The sequence below is a fragment of the Amphiprion ocellaris genome, chromosome 16, assembly GCF_022539595.1.
Source record: "Amphiprion ocellaris isolate individual 3 ecotype Okinawa chromosome 16, ASM2253959v1, whole genome shotgun sequence".
Lineage (NCBI taxonomy): Eukaryota > Metazoa > Chordata > Actinopteri > Pomacentridae > Amphiprion > Amphiprion ocellaris.
In genome coordinates this window covers 31,640,716-31,662,103 of record NC_072781.1, presented here as the reverse complement: position 1 = coordinate 31,662,103, position 21,388 = coordinate 31,640,716, and the positions used below count along the sequence as shown (strand labels likewise).

Below are 21,388 nucleotides of genomic sequence, written 5' to 3'. Positions count from 1 at the left end.
CAGTCCAGAACAGCTTGTTGTGTTTTAATTTTCCGGTTTAGCAATATGTGTTGACCATCAGGTCAGTCAAGGTTTTGGAAGAGAGACAGAAAGAAGAAATTCTAAGACTAAGCTTTCATTTTACCTTAGTGGCTTTTTTATTATTCTAAATATTACCAATCGATGGACCCATGAGGACATTTCTGCTTACCTGCCTTTTGCCCAGGACATGCAGAGACTGAAGCTCCTTTTAGATCAATGCACATGATGTACAAAAAAGTATACCCTGTTATTTCTGTTTCTGGGCCATTTGTGCTATTTTCTGACATTTCATAAACTCAGCACTTTGTCAGAACAACTAACAACTGATTAAATGGTGAAAAAGATAATTGCACTGTGGTTCTATAGCATACATTTTACTGTGTTGTGTTAATATTCTTTGGTAGCTCTTGATAAAGTACTTTTTGCAAACTTCTTCAGATATTTCTCATCAGTAGTCGTGACCACAACGGTTCAGCAAACCTTTTCTAATTAGTGTGATTTAGCCTTTTGTTGCACCACTTCAGCTGTTATTGCTCACGTAGCTTCAGTCTCAGGACAAAGTGAGTTTGTTTAACCTTTAGGGATACTTTGATATCCCAGAGTTCTAACTTTGGCTCGTTCACATGGACGCTGCATGATCGCTGGAGTAAACAGATTGTGTTGGAAACTTCATGTTTGTATCACATCAGAATGAACAGCGAAAGCTTGCAAAGAGAATTTAGCCCAAAACAGCTAATCTGAACATATTTTATGGGTAAAAACACAAACTACTTTCTAGAAGTGGAAATAAAGAACAAGAATGACTCAATTTTCATATTTACATTTGTCGCCTTTTATGACCGGTTTTCCTCACTGCTTAGGTTACTTGAGGGCTGCTAAATAAAGAAAATCTATTTTGTGATGCAATCCTGCAGCCCTGTCGATACCGATCTGAGTAACCCTTAGACTGCCAGACAAGGCTGATAAATAGTGTCTGTTGTCTTTACGAGCATGTGAAAGTGGCGTGCATGGCGGAGGGGGAGGACAGAGGAATCCTGGGGGGTAAACGAGAGGAATCCTGCCCTCTGACCTGCAGGTTTGCATAGGAAAGCAGTCTGCGTCTTGCTCTGTTTGAGAGGAGGCTCATGTGTTTCCTCCCTGTCAGACAAACAAGTTCAAACTGAGCACAGAACCAAAAGATGTGGGAAAAAAAACATTGTGGAATTTTGTTTTTTTTAAGATTCGTCACAGAGAGCTCCTGAGGACAACGGAGTCTGTGTCTCGGTTCAAGGAGTGTTTATGTAGATGTGGTTTAGGGGCCTCTGGGGCCCACAAACAGCACCCTCAGTTCTCAGCCTGCGGACTGAATAATAAAGGAGATGTTCACTCAAGAGATTACCATATGAAGGTTGCAGAATAGAAAAGTCATTAAAAAGCAGACCTCATCAGCCCCCCTCGTGGTTTTTGAGGACAAAGATTAATCCACAACTAAAAATCAATCAAGCAAATAAGCTTTAAAAATAGCATTTCTGTCAACATGTGTGGAAGTCAAACCAGCAAGGAAAAGGAATCAGAAACTAATGACTTTTATTCTTTAAATCTTAAATAAAGAATAAAGTATTTGAGAATGTCTTTCAAACTTACATGTGCCTAAATCTAAACATTAAAGTTTTCTTTCTAATACATGTGTATGTTTCGACAACTTTGCAACACAAAGACAGCTTTATTTCCTTTAGAGCAACTTTAACTAATTTAGAGCAATATTAGCTAATGTAGAGCAACTTTAATTCATGTACTGTACATTATATGGCAACAAAACATACACCATCCATTGTAAAAATTGTCATACTGAACTGTAACAGATCTAACTACAAAATATTTCAGCAAAGAAACTTAACAATGAAAGAAGGGAAAGTACTCCTAACAGTGGTAATAAAAGATAAAACACAAAGGATGGATAAAAAATACTTTTAAAAGTGTTTATATTTCAGGAATCCTCTCACTGAGTCGTGAAGGATCCTGCTGTGGTGTGTGTTGGGACTCCTGTTGACTCAGTGACTAATCTGAAGATCATCTCAGCACCAGCAGGGGTCCATCATGTTTCTCAAATAGCAGCTGAGGCAACAAGCTGAGGCATCTCAACCATGAGAGGTTCAGGAGACACACCCCCTCCTATCAGCTGGCCACCAGCCACGCCCACTCCCAGCCCATTGGCCGCAGAGGGATTCCTCTAACTTCTCATTGGCTGGCCGAGCGACCAATTGACACACTATGCAAATTGTCTCTATGTGGCAGTTGAAATCCCTGAGTGCTGAGCAAAGCCCAGCAGTGAAAGGCAGGCAGAGAGAGGAGGAAGTGAAGTGAAGGGGGAGTGACTGCAGCATGCACTGTTAGGAGAAGCTGCTCTACAGACTTCAGAAGGCAGAGGGGTAGCTACTTTTTAGAAACTCTCTTCTCCTTGGAACTGTTTACTGCTTTATTCTATGAGTGCCACAAGGTAAGAATTGCATTCAGTAAGCTTTGCACAACTGCTTTTTCCATGTGCATGATTTTGTAAAGTTGCAAATCTAAATCTGCAGAGTTGAAGTGTTTGAAAACCACATGTAGATTTTTTTTAGACTGAAAAGTTCACTCAAATTTGAACTGAAAAGTGTAAAAAGGTGATAAAATGAAGCTGTTTTCATGCTCTAATCACTCATCTCGCTCTCTCTCTCCACCTCTCAAACTTTCTGGCATTTTCCTTCCTTCCTTCCTTCTCCCTCCCCTCCACCTCCCTTCCTGCCCTCTCCCTCCCTCCCTCCCTCCCTCCCTCCGTCAGTGTGCTGTCCTTCAGTCCATCAGCCATGCCTGGCCCAGTAATGCCGATGGATGTGGCGATGAGGTTCTACATCAGCCACTCTCCGCCCCCCCTGCGAGGCTTCCTCAGCTCCTATGAGGATCTGCACAGGGCCAAGAACCGGGTCAACCGGTCCGGCGTCCGCGGCCAGCAGCTCTACAAACCGCTGCGGCCCTGCATCAGCAGCCAGCAGAAAGCAGCCGTGGACGACTGCGAGGGCTGGAGCAACAACAACGGCATCAAGGCCAGCAAGAAGAGGGTGGTGTTCGCCGACACCAAGGGCATGTCGCTCACCGCCATCCACGTCTTCTCCAAGTTCGACGACGAGCCGTATCAAACCAAGCGGGGCGGACGGGTCGTGGAGGAGCTGCAGTTCGACATGACGGACCTGGAGTCGGCCACAATGGACCTAAAGATCAGCTCAGAACGCAGCCTGGTGCTTGACTTTAACCAGCCCTCAGCCGACTACCTGGACTTCCGGAACCGCCTGATTCAGAACTCGGTCTGCTTGGAGAACTGCTCCCTGCAGGAGCGCTCGCTGACTGGCACCATCAAGGTCAGGAACATCGGCTTCGAGAAGTCCGTGCAGGTGCGCATCACCTACGACTCGTGGGTCAGCTTCACCGACGTGGAGTGCACCTTCATGAACAACGTCTACGGCTGCCAGGACACCGACACCTTCGCGTTCGTCCTGGAGTTGCCCGCCTACGTCCCGCCTCAAAACCGGGTTGAGTTCTGCATCTGCTTCAAAGTCCAGGGCCAGACCTTCTGGGACAATAACGACAGCAAGAATTACGTTCTGAAGCACGTCGGCTGGAACGGAGAGGACCTCGACACCCTGCCATCCCAGACTTCTGTTGAGCAGAAGAAGGCTTCAGAGCACAAAAACGGGGGCGTGAAGGTTCTGGATCTGGGGTTCGATCAGTTCGGCAGCCCTCGCATGTCCAGCGGACTGTTTCCCGGCTGGCAGAGCTGGGGTCAGGTCGATAACACTGTGCCTTATTGGTGAAATGGTCTGGATGTTTGCTGAGCTGGCAATGGAGTAAGATAACAGACACTAACAGGGCATTCAGTGCAGATCCAGCCGTGGCTTTGAGCTTGACTCTGGCTCACAGCCAGAAACTGAACTGAAGCAAACAGCCTCTGCTTTTTCAGCAGAGGAAGTACATAAACCAGACACAAACTTAACTGTTAATGTGCTCAACTGACCTGCTTTTTGCTGTTACACAGTCCTTTTAGCCTGAGACAAGATGACGATGAACTGTGCGGTTGGAAAACGAGGGATGTTCAGAGGAAAAGTTCTGTTTTGTAAAATATTCATGTGCCTTCTCAGAGTACCTGCCCACTGATACGCAGAATATTTGTACGATCCACCACCAATGTTGAGCCCCTTTAAAGTGCCTGATGCATGGGTTAAATATGCACTGATTGAGATGTCCCTTTCAATGTGATGTCTGGAAATGGAGCTGATTAAGTCCTTCATATTGAAGGGAAAGCATGGGGAGTGCATGGCGACAAAATTCTTCTCTGCTGAACACAGCTGATTCATTTCTAATGGAAAATGCACACTAAAACCTTTTGCACCATCATGAAAGAAAATAATCACACATGATTCAGAATGGCCTTCATTTTTAACAGTCATGCAGCCCTTTCTTTCCCTCCATGTAAATTGCACGTCTGTCTGGTGAAGAAAAGAAAAAAGTCTGGGTGATGTAATTTTGAGGTATTAAGGAACTGAGCTGCTATCAACAGAAGTGTCACAAGAAAGTTCTCGGTATGTGATTGGTTGAAGAAGAAGTTAGGAAATGTGAGTGGTGGAAGGAAGAAGTGATGTAAAGATGTAATGTTTCTGTTTGCTTGTTCTCACAAGTGCAATTCTTTGGTGATGAGTGTACAGTATGTGTGGCTGGAATCAAGATGTATTTTTTTTCTCACTGTGAAGAAAGTTTGTGTCCCAGCATTCTGTGTATCACTTGAAGGTGTGTGTTGGTGACACGCACCGTGTCGATTGTGTATTTCCCTTTTTGAAATAAATTTCTATATTTGTGCTAAAATCTTTTTGCCTTCAGACGTGTTTTTTTTCAAAATAAATGCTCCAGACGTTTTTACAGATACTTACATATGATAAACATATAAGAAATGATAAGATCCAGCTACTGTAAAATTTAAAACAGTTCCAGAATATAATTCAACATACAAATCCAAACATATGAGGACTCTATATCTGTACATAAAAAAACAGCACCGCAGAAATCTGAAGCCTGCCACTGTTGATTGACTTGTCATTGAGACTCGCCGCATTAAAATTATTAATAGCTTATGAAGCTCAAAGCTTTATTACATAACTAATGTTTGTAAACATTGGATTGTTTACAAACATTTAGGCTCAATGCATAATTGATAGTTGTGCATACATAATGAGTGGGCGTGGCCTTTATTTACCTCAACATGAGGGAAAAGTAGGTCTGCATGTGAGAGGCTATTATTAGAAGCAGGATGCACTTCCAGAGTTCCACATTTGTCTATAACAGGGTGTGAACCATGTGGACTGCAGGCCAAATCCAGCCCTCCAGAGAAGACATTAACTGCAATTAGTAAATCTGTAAAACTATAAATTTCAAATAATTTCTAGATTAATGACAAGTTGTTTTGATCATGAAGTAATATACTAGATCGCTCATTGTTCTGTTGTCATTGTGTGTCTCATTTTTGTAATAATTTGTCTTGTTTTTGTCGTTTTTTGTCTGACACTTCCTCGTATGTCTCATGTTTTTGTTCTCATTTTTGTTTATTTTGTGTTTTCCTTTTTGTCTCATGTAAAACGACAAAAACTATTGTTTTTGTCGTTTTGCATTTTTTTAGTCTCACTTGTGTTTTTTGTCTACTTTTTTGTTATTTTGTTCTTCACTTTTGCCATTTTTTCTCCTTTGTGTCATTTGTGTAATTTTCTGTGTCTCATTTTTGTTGTTTTGTGTCTTTTTTTGTCTCACTTGTGTCATTTAGCCATTTTTTGGTCGCGTTTTAACTTTTTTGTCTAATGTTTTGTCTCCTTTTGTTTTTCTCTTTCGTCGTTTGTCTCGTTTTTGTCGTTTTGCATCTCATTTTTGTAATATTTTGTCTTGTTTTTGTTGTTTTTGTCTTTTTTTTAATCTGACTTCTGTTGTTGTGATCATAAAGTAAAATACTATATCATGCAGTTCCAGATACCTGTGACTAATTTTTTGTGTCTTTGTAGAAACTCTGTGATCTGTAAGTTGTAATGTGTAAATGATAAACTGAGGGAGAAAATTGTTAAAATGTAACTTATTTTTCTTAAGAAATTTCAGGTTGTTCATAATGTTTTGTAAAAAGATAATTCCTTAAATGAGGACATTTTCAGAATGTACTTTTTGTATTAAAACAAAGGAAAAATTTGGATTTGTGGTTATTTATAGGTCATTATGCTGTGATTTTACTGGTCCGAACCACTTGAGATGAAATTGGTCTGAATGTGGCCCCTGAACTAAACTGAGTTTGATGTCCCTGGTCTATAATATTATATAATATACTGTAAATACCCATTTGTGCTAATTTTAGTGCAAAATTAACGCTTTTTATATGTAAAAACTGCTTGGACGAAGGATTGAAGGCTTTTATCGTGAAACATGAGCTTGGAATATTATTTTCGTTAAGGAGTCTTTAAATACACAAACATCAGGCCAGCAGTCGGCCAGTTTGACCCACATCATGCAGTCAGACCTGCAACAGCAGTAAATGATATTAACTCTCACACACATAATAATCTGATCCAAGTGCCGGGTTTCAAATCGCGCATTTCATGACTTCTCTTGTTCAGTTTGAGAGACCCTCAAATAAATAATTAAACTTTGAGCTCTGCAGACTCCACATCTCTGTCTGTTGTACATTTGGACCGAGGATAAAAGCAGAAGAAGCCTCACGTCGCCTGCAGCGGTTTTTCTTTTGCTTTCCTCATTTCAATTGTCTGTGCTGTAGTTCATGCTGGATTCATATTCAGCAGGATGAATGCTGAGTGCCTCTCTCTGGCATGCACACCAGAAGTCCTCGGGCTGTCCCGGGATGACCTTCTAAGGGCGGAAAATTCCTCCTTTATCATGGTCTTTAACTCTTGAAGTACAGCCTTAACTCTGCTTTTATGGGTATTTCTCTTATATTGGAGTAGTAACTTGACATAACATGGATGAGAGCAGAGATGTTTAACCCTGAGCCACATCAGTGTAGCATCAAGTCACCTGCACAGTTGTAGCATCTATGTACAGATACAGCATATCTTGTATCTTGAGGTATTTTGATGCCATACCATTTTTTTTTTTTTGCCTTGACTTCAGTTTTGCTGATGTTTCTATAAATTCATGATGGGCCATGTAGACACAAAGAACTATTATGTCTAAAACTGTGAACCAACATGCAGAAAAATAAGAAATCTTTAAAGCAAGCAAACAAAAAAACGTCTCAGCTTGTGTATATTTCTTCAAACTAATCACACCTGTTTGGGTAGCTCTAAGCCCAGGATGCAGTGCTGGTGTCCCTTCATATCGTAAGGTTGAACATTTGCAAGCATTCGAGGTAAACATTGTCATTAAAATGGTTAATTCACCAAAAGAACCAATCAGACCTGCCTGACTGTACAATCCAAGTCATGTAAGTTGTTGTTTCCTATATGGAGGAGGATTTTGACAACCTAAAAAAGCAACGAGAGATGAAGTAAATGCCACTTGAGAGTCTACATTCAGACCAGTTTTTTTGTATAAAAGTAAATATAAAGAAAAGAAAATTCACCTTTGAATTGAACATGCAACATTTCATCTACAAATATTAGAGAGAAAACAGCTTTAGTATATAAAGTTCTTCAAATGAGTCTCTGCTATTGAAAGAAACTGGACAAATGACGCAGGAAAAGAGAAAACGTTTTGAAGTGTACTGTACATGCTACCGTAAGAGTCTTTGCTTTTCATTTTGTAACAGCTTGTTGGATAATCTACGCAGATCTTCGGAATTCAATCTGACCCGGAGGCCTCCTTAAGCATCACTGTCCTGCTCCCTCACTTCTCACTGTGGGGTTTATTGTGTGAAATTGAAAAGCTGATCCCGTAGCGGCTTCAGAAGACGGTTTCATCCTGAACTTCGGGTCTCGGTTCATCTCCACCTGTTCACTGATGGAGCCACATTCCTTTAAAACCTGTAATTTCCTGACGGATCACCGTGAACAACCGCTTTCTCTCCACCCTTTCCCTTCATTCCCTTCACGTTCGAATGTAGGTTTCTACAGTAGTGTTCACTGTCCTTTGTTTTATTGCATGTCATACTCTCATTTCCTTGTCTTCGGTTGTTTTCCAGTTTACATTCCTCAGTGTCAGTGGTGAATTCAAAAGGTATGTCAGAAAAGAATGACGGAACATCAGATCATTTTACCGACAGCATGTCCACGCTTCATTATGTCCTCCTTGTCACTGTTAAGCATACATTAAAGTAAAATATTAGCATTTCATTCATATTAGCATTGTAGGTCTGGTTGTCAGTTTTACTATTTATGATAATATTTTACACAACGGGCGAACTGTAGAGGACAGATCTGACACTAATACAGTTTATTTGACACTGAAAACCATAGAAATGTATCTAGACTAGAATGGAATTTAATAATTTCCTTCCTCAGAATAGCTGTAGTCATCAAAGTGTGTAATTTGTTGGGGAGACATTTGATATTTGGTGTTTAACCGACTCCAAAATATTATATAATACAATACTATGCATGCAAAAAGCTATCAGATGTTGAAACAGATGTCAAACGGCAAGAATGAAGTTTCAATTCAAATATGTGGCAACCAAATGTTCAGTAAATTTGCATGTATTTTCCCCAGTATCCACACATGAGAATGTTTGGTATCAGCTGCTAATAGCCCAAAGAAGAGTCGCATCAAACACATCAAACAATGGAAAACCTTTTGGAAAACGCACCCATCAGCCACACCTTAAAAATACTGAACATCTCATTACAATGGAATTTCTTGTTGGAAACGCCAACCTCAATGTGCAATGCTACACCTGAAACACCCAGGAAAGACTTGAAAAACATGACCAAGAGCTCAAGGGGTTGACCTGATCCATGGAGGCCTCACCCTGCAAATGTCTCAGTGCCAGACACCTTCAGAGCCCCCATGTCCACAGGTAGTTGGTAGTTTCAATGCTGTGGCTGTTCAGTGTGTTTCTTTTGTGGGTTTTTTGTTCCATCTATCAAGTTTTATGTCTGTGATTTGGTATTTTCATCTTAGAAGTTGTGTTGAATGGTTTTCAACTGGGTCTCCCAAGAAATACTCTACTATTCAGACTCTACAAGGGTTTTATAATCATCAATGAGCCTTTCACCACCATTAGCTAATACAATGTAGCATTAGAACACAGGAGTGATGGTTGCTGGAAATGTTCCTCTGTACCTCTATGGAGATATTCCATTAAAAATCAGCTGTTTCTAGCTAGAATGGTCATTTACCACATTACCAATCTCTAGACTGGATTTCTGATTAATTTCATGTTATCTTCACTGAAAAAGTTCTTTTCTTTCAAAATACAAACATTTCCAAGTGGCCCCAAACTTTTGAGTGGTAGTGTATGTTCCTGAACAACTAAACTGCATTCTCATTTTGAAAGTAAAGTATTTTCTCACCAAAGCTTTGTGTGCGGCTGTTGAAAAGGTTTCTAATCCAAATGTGTCAGGAGGGAAGCAGGCATGAGTCAGCAACAGGACTTCACCCGGGACACTGGGGTTCATGTCACATGTGGGACCATTGTTGCCTAACTGTGTTTCCATGTGTTTATTTTTGGGTTTGACATGATTAAGTTCAGGAACATATTATGGTCTGAGTTAAAACAGGACCCGTTTACGGCACGTTTGAAGCTTCTCCTTCTTGAAAAATGTTTGCAGTAAATCACAAACAAACCAACAGGATTTATGTTACCGCACAAAACATGAATGAGGTTTCAGCTTAGTATAATCGGAATGTAATTTTGTGGTTTGTTCAGGCCCATTTTCATTGTTTTAGTTGTGTTTTACTCAAATCAAATCAAATTTCTGGTGTTTTTGTCAGATGGAAATTGAAAATATGCATAGAAGTGAATGAAAACGTATTTGATGCAACAACAAAATAAAAAATCCTAAACATTTTGCTGCAGGTGGAAAACACACATACATTGTTTTTACGTTCATATTTTCACCTCTTACCAAATGTTACTTATGTTCCAATTTTGATATTATAATTTATGAGTGGAAGATCCCAACAGGCACCAATTTAGTGTAGAACTGATGTTGAACTGCTGTTGAAAGTCATCACTCATCGTGACTCCGCTTATTTCTTATCCGAAGCATCGTTGTTACCAAATCAGCGGCAGGTTTGTGTACATGAAATTATCACATATTGTAGTTTTGCTGCCAGGGAATGTGCAGCTGAAGACACGTGTGGCCGACGGCCCGAAGCTGGTCAAACATTAATGGGGGTCTGGACACCAATGATGCAATGAGGATGCAAAGACAGAATCCTCCCATCACTGTCATAGTAAGGTCACAAAAACAAATCCCACTCTGTTAGATCTCCACACGTTATACAGAGTCATTTAAGGACACTTAACATCTCTGTTTACTACAATATTCCAGTCTTTCAATATAAAATGATGTAAAGACACATTGAGGATGAATAAAAAGGTGAAATAGAATAGAAAGACAACAACTACATGAACACAAAAAGCTTTCTGGACCCACTATGTCAGTTTTAATTACACCTTAGAGTGTTAATGTCATTCTTTATTGGATAAAATAAGGGAAAAAATGGGAAATTGGAGCATTTTTGGGTTGAAGTTAAACATACGTTAAAGTGAAATATTCCCATTCCATTCATCTTAGTAGTGTCAGTCTACTTTTCAGTGCTGTTATTTATGATAGGATTCAGCAAACTGAAGAGATTTATGGCAAGTTCTAGGACAGATCTGACAAACTTCAGCTCCTGTGACACTGAAAACCAAAGAAATGTAGCTGAAATACAAACAAAAATCTAAAAGATTTTAGAATTTCCTCTCTCAAAATAACTGTAGTCATCAAGGTGTTTAATTTCTAGGGAAACACATTTCCAACATTCTGTGTTTAAAAAACAAACATGCAGGCATAAAGCTTCCTGAATACAGTCGCCATGTTGGAGTAGATGTCAACCAACAACAGTCCAGTTTCAGTTCAAATGTCTGGCATATTTTACCCAGATTTTCAATTAATCTGCATGTTTTTTTTATCCAGTGCTGATAATGTGAATATGAATATCAGGAGCTGGACACATGAAGAGTGTGTTAAAAATAGGTTTTGCAACCCCACAGGATGTACGAAGCTCCTGACCCTGTAGGTCTCTACGTTGCTCAGACTACTTCCTGTTGGTTTATTGGACTTGAACTGTCGTAGCACTTTGTTATTTGCTCCAAATAACTAATGCACCAAGTCTACTGATGCTAACTAGCTAGCCAGGAAAATGCACCAATCAGGCCACAATGTTATTTGATTGATCATTGATTGATGAAGCGAAAAACATTGATTATCTCGTTACAGAGCAGTGTTCTGCTGGGAAACCTTTGCTCTTGGCGTTCATTCACACGTACCACCTAAAAAACATTGTGAACTAAGCAGCAGCACTACCCAACACTGCAAGAACTGCTTACTTGAGGAACATGCCAAAATCAGTCAAGAGTCTGCTGGAACTGCTACCCCAATGGACCGACCCTTGCAGGAAAACTTGCCCTGCAACACCACAAAAACTGCTCTTTGAGGAACACGACAGAGTTCAAGGTGTTGACCCAACCTCCAAACTCCCTAGATTACAATTCAGTTAAGAATCTATGGTAAGCAATGAAACAATGCTACAACAATCGTTTAAATGTTCTGCTGGGAAACTTTACCCCACATACCTACCCTAGCAGGACAATAGGTCATGCCACACCAGGAAAGTCTTGAGGAACACGACCAAGAGCTCAAGATGTTGACGTTTTGTCTAGGCCTCATTCACAATCCTAAAGGATTCACTGCCAGCGACACCAACAGGTCCCAGCTGTTTTGGCAGCATAAAGACACCCTTAATCTTAAAAAGATGGTTTTAATGTTGTGACATATTGGTGCAATAATCATATGTGTCGGAAGTGAGACAGCTCACACACTGACTCAGAATCCAAGAATTTATTCGGTAATTTCCCTCAAGACTCACCCTTCCTTTTCTTCATATTGATTTAATCTTCACTAAGTCAGGAAGCTTCTTAAGAAACTTTATCTCCAGAGAAACCAACATTACCATACAATAAGCCGTCACTTGTTGTCATTGACCAACAACAAAAGAGACACATGGGAGATGAGTTCATCTAGTTAATAATATCAAGTCACAGTGAAATCAGCTTTATCAAGTTTAGCAAGCAAATGTTCTCTGAGAATGCTTTAAAGACAAGAGGGTAGAAATAAACATGATCTTTCTCTATTGTTGTAGTCCATCCCACTAACGTGTAAATTACAGGAGTCAGTTATTGTCCCAGCTGTAGAATAAAAGAGAAATGAATGATAGACAGGGCCGAGTGTACGGCATAATAAAACTGAGGCCTTAATATGCACTTATGTGGTGTGGACTAAACAATATGTTTTCTGGCAAAAAAGGAAATAATTTCTGATAATGAAGAGAAAAAACTGGTTATCAGTGTGACTATGGAACTAAAATGATCTTTTCTGGTCAAACTTTTCTCAAATCTTTTTCTCATCAGCCGTTTCCAGCTAGAATAGTGTTTTACCACATTAACAATGTCTAGACTGGATTTATCATTCATTTAATGTTATCTTCATTGAAGAAAACAGTTTTTCCTTCAAAAATAAGGACGTTTCTAAGTGATCCCAAACCTTTGAACAGCAGTGTATATAAACAGTGTTACGTTGAGTAATGTGGAGGCCCAACAAGCCTCAGCAGAGACAGAATGTGGGCACCATAAAAACACCACATCAAACTGTCTGAATGAACTCACAGATCACACGTGACCAGATAAGCACCCAGCAGGGACAGGTGGGGTGATTCTGTGTATGTTTATTGATCGTCACCTATTGATCGGTCAGAGGGTGTCTCACCAGCAGGTCACAAGGACTCCTTTCATAGTTATAGCAAAAACTGAGGTTGAGTAACAGGGGCTCCTTTTTAAAAAACGCATTTTAACATTACAGTACAACCAATTAAATTAAATTCATTTATTGTATAGAAGAAAATATCTCCAAATCTTAAGAGTTATTTGGACGGATAGCATGAACGGTATGAAGCCGAGATCTTTGTATTTATTGATATTTTTCAGCCTTAAAATCATTTCAACAATCAGACGAAAACAAACAATCACACCAGGAAGGTTTTTAAATAGCCCTCACTGTTTGTCTTTGTGGTGCCTGTAAAACTGTGTCATTATCGCTGCTGTTTGACCCAGACTGACGGCGATAACTTGCCTGCACGTGTACAAAGTCACACACATGCTTTAATGTACATGTGAACACATACCAGACGTCTAACAAAAGCACAGACGCACGACTGAACAGAACAGAATCAAAACGATAATTAGACAGACGTGGAAATATTTTTCCGGCTGCGTTTCTCAACATTCACGGGCGTGATTTTATTGTGAGTGACAGAGAAGACAAGGCTCTGATTGTTTCTACGGTCCACTTGTCATGTGGACGTTAATCACATTTGCTGCTCTGTTATCAGCTTCCAAACTTGGATTTTAAAAGTTCACCAAAGCTATTTTTGTGAAACAAAACAACCTAATTTTACATTATTTAGACCGATTATTTATTGTATCTGGGTCATTTCATAACTGGAGGACATTTTACGTCCCACCCATCAAATTTCAAATAATCCATGTGCAAAATGCTAAAACATGCAGTTGTTGTGTAAATGTACTTGTCCTGAGACTAAATCTAAAACAACAGGAGAGAAGAATGTTTGAAAATGTTTTTAAAATACCAAATAAGTCTGGAGTTCCCCTAAAATGACATTTTTCTCTTGTCCCACCCCACTGATGACCAAACTGAATCACAAATAAAATTGTTAAAATTCAATTTCTCCTTTTTTTTCTACTTTTTTAAGTTTTTTTTTTCATTCGTGTCTCTTGTAATTGTGGGAACATAATATTTTACAAAAAAATTATTATGCATGGAACGTGTGTCCCACAACATGTTAGCATAACCTGTTGATGACGTTTTGGTTATTTTGTGTCTTGATTTTGTAGTTTTGCGTGTCATTTCTGTCATTTTCTGTCTCATTTCTGTCATTTTGTGTCTTGTTTTTGTCATTTACATCATCAAACAATTTTCCAAAAGAATGTGTAGAGCAAAGCTATGTCCTCTCTTCTATTTTTCATATTTTCATAACATTGTCAGCCTTGACTGAATGAAAATTAAGTGGGCATTTATGATGCTTTTAATGAGAATGTTGCCGAACAGATGAAAGTTATGGATGTTGCATTACAGAATCACACTGTAAAAAAGATCCCACAAATTTAAAACAACAACAAAAGATAATCTGGCAGGTGAGGGTTCATACTGTAATGTTAAAGAAATTAAAAACTAGTGAAAATAATGGTAAATATCTGTAAAATAATGATATTTTTCTGACAAGTTTAATAGAAGTAAAGCAGAAGAATTCATGATTGCACAATGTGAACAAAAGGAATAACTATTTATAAAAATAATTTCTAATAATTGCATTTATTTCATTTAATATTTTTCTAATTATTATAAAAATTTACTAGATATCTGTATTTTTTTAGAAAAAAAGAAATTTGTCAAATAATTTTAAAAAATTTACATTTTTGAAATCCTTAATAATAATAAAAATGTATAATAATAATAATAATAATAATAATAATAATAATATAATAATAATAATAATAATAATAATAATAATAATAATAATAATAATAATAATAATAATAATATATTTTATTTGTAAGTGCCTTTCTTGACACCCAAGGTCACTTGAAACAAATACAATAGAACAGATAAAAAAACATATAAAACATTTTTTAAAAAAAACATACAGTAATGTACATATTTTTCCTTTCAAATAAAGGCAAATATGTATTAAAATATTCAATTCTGCTGATTTAAATACAGTAAATAGCATAATTTTAAAGTTGGTCAAGCATCAGAGATGAATGAATGACCGTTGGTTAAAAATACAGATTTTTGATGTGGACATTATTTACAGTTTGACCTGATTTTTCACATATTTTTTTCAAAAAAAAATTCACTTGTACATTAAAACATTTTTTTCTGTGATTATACCGGTTATTATCTTTAACAAGACAAGGAAATCTGTAAAAAAAAAAAAAAAACCTGCAAAAACAGTACATTTTTCAACAGTTACAGTTACAAACTGTTTATTTTTTACAGTGCATGAGACAAAAAGGTCTCTATCCAAACCTTAAACACTAACAATAAAAATTTGTCCACCAGCAGAGATGTATTTAGAATTTTATGGCTGGTTTTTAAAGGCTCCTGTGTTTTCTCTGGAGGAACACGTCTGTCTTTGCACAAATGTTCTGTTCTGCAGCGAGCAGGAGGAGTTTAGCTGTGGTTCACCAGCATGAAAATAGTTTGTGTTCAGTGCCTGTTGGTTTGCTGAGGCATAAAGAGCTGCTCAATGTCACATCAGGTCTGTTTCTGAACTGGAGGACGAACATGAGGGCTGCTCAGACATGAAGAGATATGTTCACATGTCGGGTAGCACATGCTCCAGAAATACACTCAGCCACGTAAAGGAAATACTATAATTAGCACAGAGACGTGAGTTAACATTTAGTGGACATGTAAAGGGAGAAGGTAACAGGGAGAAGTCATGAATACAGAAAAAGAAGATGATTCACTCTCTGAACTCTAAGCCAGCTATTTTGTTGCTTGTGTCATTTCTACTCGCTGCAGGGTCATTTTTTACTCCAATATAAAATCCTGCACCTTTATGGAAACAGCACAACCATGACTAGACGCAGAGAAAATGCAAAGATGTCTTTTGTATAAGTATTCCAAAGCTATGATGCCTTAAATCATGATTGTTTCAACTACTTTACTTTTATATCATATCACGCCACTTCTAGCAACTTTAAAAACAAAGGTCGCTTTAAGTGCACAAATAATCAGTGCAGCAGTGAGACCAGTCCCAGCATAAACTAGCCAGGTCAAGAATGTTTACTAAGAAACACAATTATCTGTTGTTGTTGTTTATCCTTTCTACCACAGCTGCATGGAAACATCATCTGGGAATCATAATTGTGATCAGTACAATTTGTGACCATTTGTTCAGTTTAAAATAAACTCATTTTATCCATTATGGGGCGTTTCCACTAGCATCTACTCGGCCCGACACGTCTCGGCTCGTCTTTCTTTGTGAGCGTTTCCATATGGACTAGTACCTGGTACCAGGAACTATTTTCCGTACCTTCTCAGCTGAGGTTTCCAGCGAGCTGAGATGAGCCGATAATGTAGCGTTTACATAGTGCAGGTCACTGATTGGACAGGAGTGCAGGCCACTGATTGGACAGGAGTGCAGGTCACTGATTGGACAGGAGTGCAGGTCACTGATTGGACAGGAGTGCAGGTCACTGATTGGACAGGAGTGCAGGTCACTGATTGGACAGGAGTGCAGGCCACTGATTGGACAGGGAGTGACGACACACTGAGCGACTCTGGCACCAAAATAAAACCCTGCATTAAAAAACAACTGTAAACAGCGACGGTGTGCATTGCTCTTCACGGACCTCTCTGTTCTTCATAATTTTAATATGACAGCCAGACCTGTACCGTGGGTGAATGAAGAGGTCGAGACTTTTCTGTCTATGGTGGTGGACCAAAGAATACAGAGGGAGCTGGACATAGGAAGTTTATCAGGAGGTCTCAGAGCGGATGGCCGCTCACATATACAGTAGACTGTATATAAAGAGGACAGAAGCAGTGTAGGGAGAAGCTGAAAAAGCTCAAAAATGACTATTGGTCCACCAAGGACCACAGCGGCCCGCATGGGTCAACCAGGAGGTGTTGGAAGAGGTTTAATGGAAGCTATTTACTGGCACCGCACCGACGAGCAACAGGAGGGAGACTCAGCTGCTGCATTATTGGAGACGTTCGAGGACGGTGAGTGTTTTGTGACTTCAAGAAACTTTTACATCATTTATCCCATTGGTGGCAAGCTCCCTTTAAGCAAACAAGTATATTTAGAAAGTAACGTTGTTGTCTCCTGTAGCAGACAATAAGCTAGCTAGTTAGCCATCAGCGCTAGCTAGTTAGCGATCGGCGCTAGCTCTGTGCTCCGCTTGTATTTCGTGCTGCTGTTTCTAACTTTTAGCTATCAGAAGCTAATACATCAGTCAGCATGACGAACTAAGGTAGTGGTCTTACAGGTTTATTTTTTTTCACAAGTTACAATGTCGTGTTTTTTGTGTACTTAGGATGAGTGTTTTTTTCTGTTCAAGAATCCCTTTCCACATGCGAAGCCTCCTCCACCTCCGTCATGGAGCCCCCAGCTCCCCTGCCTCCTCTCCAGCACCAGCTTCAGCACCAGTACCAGCTCGGACACCGACACTGTCAACATCAACCTCCAGCACGTCACACCAACCTCTAATAACCGGTAAGACACGGTAAACAGAGAGCATGGGTTATTTTCGCATCATTATTATTACTACAGGTGTAAATGCCTGCAAGCATGATCAGAACAGCGAGAGCAGCGACCAAGATTTCAGGCAGGTGTAAATGCAAACTGTGCAGCAGGCAGCTCAGGAACACCTGATGAAAGCTACATGTAGCTGCACATGCCGCTGCATTTTTTTTTCCATTGACTTCACAAGTTGACTTTTTGCCTGACAGTGGAGCTACAGATGTATGTTAGCCAGTCTTAGCTTGTACATTATAGTATCTATATTTGCTAGAGTTGACTTACAATCGGCTAGCGTTAGCTGCTGTTGCTTATGTAATAGCCTGTGTTAGCTTGCACATTAGGCAGTGATATCATGTATGTTAGCTACAGGTAGCTTGTTTGTTACCCACTGTGAGTGTGTATGTTAGCCAGTGGTAGCTTGTATGTTAGTGTTTGTGTGTACATTTGCTGGAGGTGGTGCATATGTTAGGTGGCGTTAGCATGTATGTTAGCCAGTGGTAGTTTGTATGTTAGCTACAGATATTCCCAGATGGTAGGTTTAGGCTACTTTGTAATGGAAAAAATTAAGAGCGGGCTAAAAGTAGAAGATGAGAATACAAACACTGCCAACCTTGGAGCTTCCTTTGAAAAACTGTCTAAAAACACTGCTGCCAAAAAAGATTTTTGTTGTTTCAGTTTCTAAAGATGCAAAAATGCTGATTCTGATGTGTATTATTGAAACAGTTTGAAACATAAAGCAACAGGGAACTTACCAGAAATAAAAAGCACTCAGTAAACCCCGTGACACAAAGCAAAAGCACCAGTGTACACACCCACTCACAAATACAGTCATGTTTCTGTGGTGCTCAGGTGAAACAACAAAGACCTTCTTGTTTTCCCTCTCACCACTTTCAGCTTCATCACAGAACCTGCAGGAGTGTTTCTGGTGTTCTGGGTATGAGAATCACAGGCTTAACTCGTAACAGGACCTTTACGAATGCCGGGAACTCGTATCTGATTTAGGGAAATGCTTCAGGTTAGAAATCTCCTACGTTAAAGTCATGCACTTTCACGTCATGCACAGCAGGAACGCAGAGTGAATCAGAGGAGATGTTTATGGCACCGAATATGGTTGCAAAGTGCCGTTTTAGCTCTGCAGGACTAAATGTTCCTCCATGCTGCAGGAAAAGAACAGATTCTGAAGTGGCAGTGAGAACAAGCCTGGTGTCAGAGTTTAACTGTGCAGGGAGTCTCAGGCTGAGAACTTTCCTGGCTCGCTGTTTCTGCATCTAGTTTGTGGGGAAACTTCATTGGTTGTGGCTTTTATGAGCACCAGGGGAAGCCTAACTTCTGTGTTAGTATAATGATGCATTTACAGCAAACAGAAGCTAATGAAAACTGTGTCATGTCGTCTTTTCGGCCTTCTAGCCTCTCCTCTTTGTGCTGCAGATGAAAGTACAGTTGAAGATCACTGCCCAGGAGCAAGAAGCACTTCAGAGAGCTTCCTTACAAAAGCCGGGTTATATAATGCACTAAGGAGTATGTGTAATGGCATCTTGTGTTTAATAAACCTCTGTGCTCTGAAGTCCTGACGTCAGTCGCAGTTTATTAAATGGAATAAACAGAGAGGCTGCCTGGGAGACATTCAGTCTGCCTCTGGTTCTGCAAAGACAGAAGCACTGAAAATCTTCACATTCGTTTAGGAAAGTAGAGTTAAAGGTACTGTTTTGGCATCACAGATTCATATATCGTCCCCAGTCAGGTGGTGATTCTGTGTTAAATATCTGAGTTATTGAGATGTTGTCCATAAGCTGATAATGTAATTTCCTTCAGTGTTGTCACAACTCTTTAAACCCTGTTTGGACATAAGCTGGATTAATTGTGTCATCAGCTGCAAACTTTCCCCATTAAGTTCCAACATTGTGCTGTTGTCACATGTTGTTGTTGTTTCAGCTCATTGTTAACTGTGGTGACAACTTTACTGTTTAAATACTGAACTTTAAAGACTGATATGTCAGCAGACCATCAGCAAATGCAGGGTTTGTGTTTGGCACAAATGTAGGTCAACTTTGATGTTCGTCAACACAAACCGAGTGTGTTCAGAAGAAACTTCTTTAGGATCTTTGTATGTTGACTATTTAGTATGACAATGTTTGACAACCATTTTCCTTAATGTTAACTGGGTTTATTGAAATATTAACATGATTAAATATTGGTGGTGGAAAGTCACCAAGTACATTTACTCCACAACTGTACAGTTTGGAGGTATTTATACTTTGGTACTTCTGTTTTATGCTACTTTACAGCAAGTCTACTCCATTACTTGTATTTGACAGCTTTAACCCTCGTGTCGTCCTGCAGGTCAAAATGGACCCGTTTTAAAGTTTGAAAATGTGGGGGGAAAAAAAATTCACAGTGAAACTTCTGATGTCCACATTTTCAACATTTTTGGGAAATCTTGGAACATTTTTTGGTGGGAAAAAATAAATGTTAAAAATGTTTCTTAAGAACATTGACAAAAAAATCAACCAAAATCCAGCGAAATTCGCTGGATTTTGGTTAATTTTTTTAATGAATGTTCTTAAAGAAAATATTAGAAGTTTTACTGATATATATATGGAATCACTTTAGATTTTTTTGGAAGGTTTTATTCATTTTTTGAAAATATTTACACAAATTTTCTTGCCAATTTTGGGGGATTTAAAAAAAAAAAAAAAAAAAAACTTTTAAGGAATTATTGAAATTTTCTTCCTGAAGGTTTTGCAAATTTTCAGAAATTTGGGAAAATTTTTTTGCTGTATTTTTGCATTTTTTTTTTACAGACAAGGCAACTATATTTTTTGGTGCCCGTAAATGAAGACAGCAGAAGGGTTAAAGATAAAGATTTCACACAAGAGATAATCTTTCAAACTTTAAAAATGCAACATGTAGATACAGACTAAACCAGAGGCTTCTATCCTTTTCAGCTTCTTTCAAAACAGTATTTCGTCTGGTCACATTTCAGAAGTCTGAGTTGCTAACAGCTCCACCAAATAGTGATTTTTCCCTCAAACCTCTCACATTTCAATAAAAGTTGCAGTGATCCAGTATCTCAGCAAAAATCTGTCATTATAGAAAAAAGTGAAAACAGATTTGTGAATCAGAATTTAGTTTTTTCTTCTTTCCTCCCCAGTTAATCATGTGATAAACCTGTTTATGTAAAATCATACACAAAGTAGTTCAAACCAGTAACATGCTGCTGACACATCAATGCTTCACTATTAATAATCTAAAGATGTGATTTATAATTCTATATCACTCTGAGAGACTAAACAAGGACTTTTAGTTTGATATTTTAATGACATTTTTCTGCTCTATACGTTTTTTTTTATGCATTTCTCATGCAGGACTTTTACTTGTAATGGAGTATTTTAGTACAAAAACCTAATCAGCCAGTTTTGTTGTTTGATCAGCCTTGCATAAGTGGTCACATCAGATTCATGTCTGACTATGCAACGCTGTCAGAATGATTAAATCTGAATTAGTTTTTTTCCCCCATATCGGCTGCCTTAAACTCTCAGTGTCTTTAACTCAGTCAAGTAGAAGCAAACATGGAGGAGAGCGACAAGGCAAGTTTATTTCTATCGCACCATTCATACACAAGGCAATTGAAGGTGCTTTACAATGGCAAAGAAATACATTCGGCATAGAACTTTAAAATTAATTATGAAAATGATTTAAAATCCTAGGAATAAAGCATAATTAAGCAGTAAAAGTGCATTAAAAGTCAAGAAATCAGACTGAGCATTGAAGAGGAAGCCGCAGTAAACAATGTGGTTTTTAGGTTTAAAAGAGCCAACAGTCTGAGCAGACCTCAGGTGTTCAG

At 38.9% G+C, this 21,388-nt stretch overlaps 1 protein-coding gene and 1 long non-coding RNA gene across 4 annotated transcripts in view; both read left to right on the top strand.

Moving 5' to 3' along the window:
- Nucleotides 1-2,328: 2,328 nt before the first annotated feature.
- LOC111585287 (protein phosphatase 1 regulatory subunit 3C-B) lies at nucleotides 2,329-4,890 on the top strand. Its single transcript, XM_023294725.3, has 2 exons — nucleotides 2,329-2,497; nucleotides 2,819-4,890. The coding sequence occupies exons 1-2, from the start codon at nucleotides 2,484-2,486 to the stop codon at nucleotides 3,843-3,845; spliced, it is 1,041 nt and encodes a 346-aa protein (XP_023150493.1). The 5' UTR covers nucleotides 2,329-2,483; the 3' UTR covers nucleotides 3,846-4,890.
- An 11,747-nt stretch (nucleotides 4,891-16,637) lies between these two features.
- The window catches only part of LOC129350793 (uncharacterized), a 29,757-nt gene continuing 25,006 nt past the window's right edge, over nucleotides 16,638-21,388 (top strand). For 2 of the 3 annotated variants that reach the window (XR_008604309.1, XR_008604311.1), the window contains exons 1-2: nucleotides 16,638-17,024; nucleotides 17,363-17,517. This is a non-coding gene — a long non-coding RNA (uncharacterized LOC129350793). Of the gene's footprint in view, nucleotides 17,025-17,338; nucleotides 17,518-21,388 lie in introns of all 3 variants that reach the window. The other variant, XR_008604310.1, reaches the window with a different exon arrangement.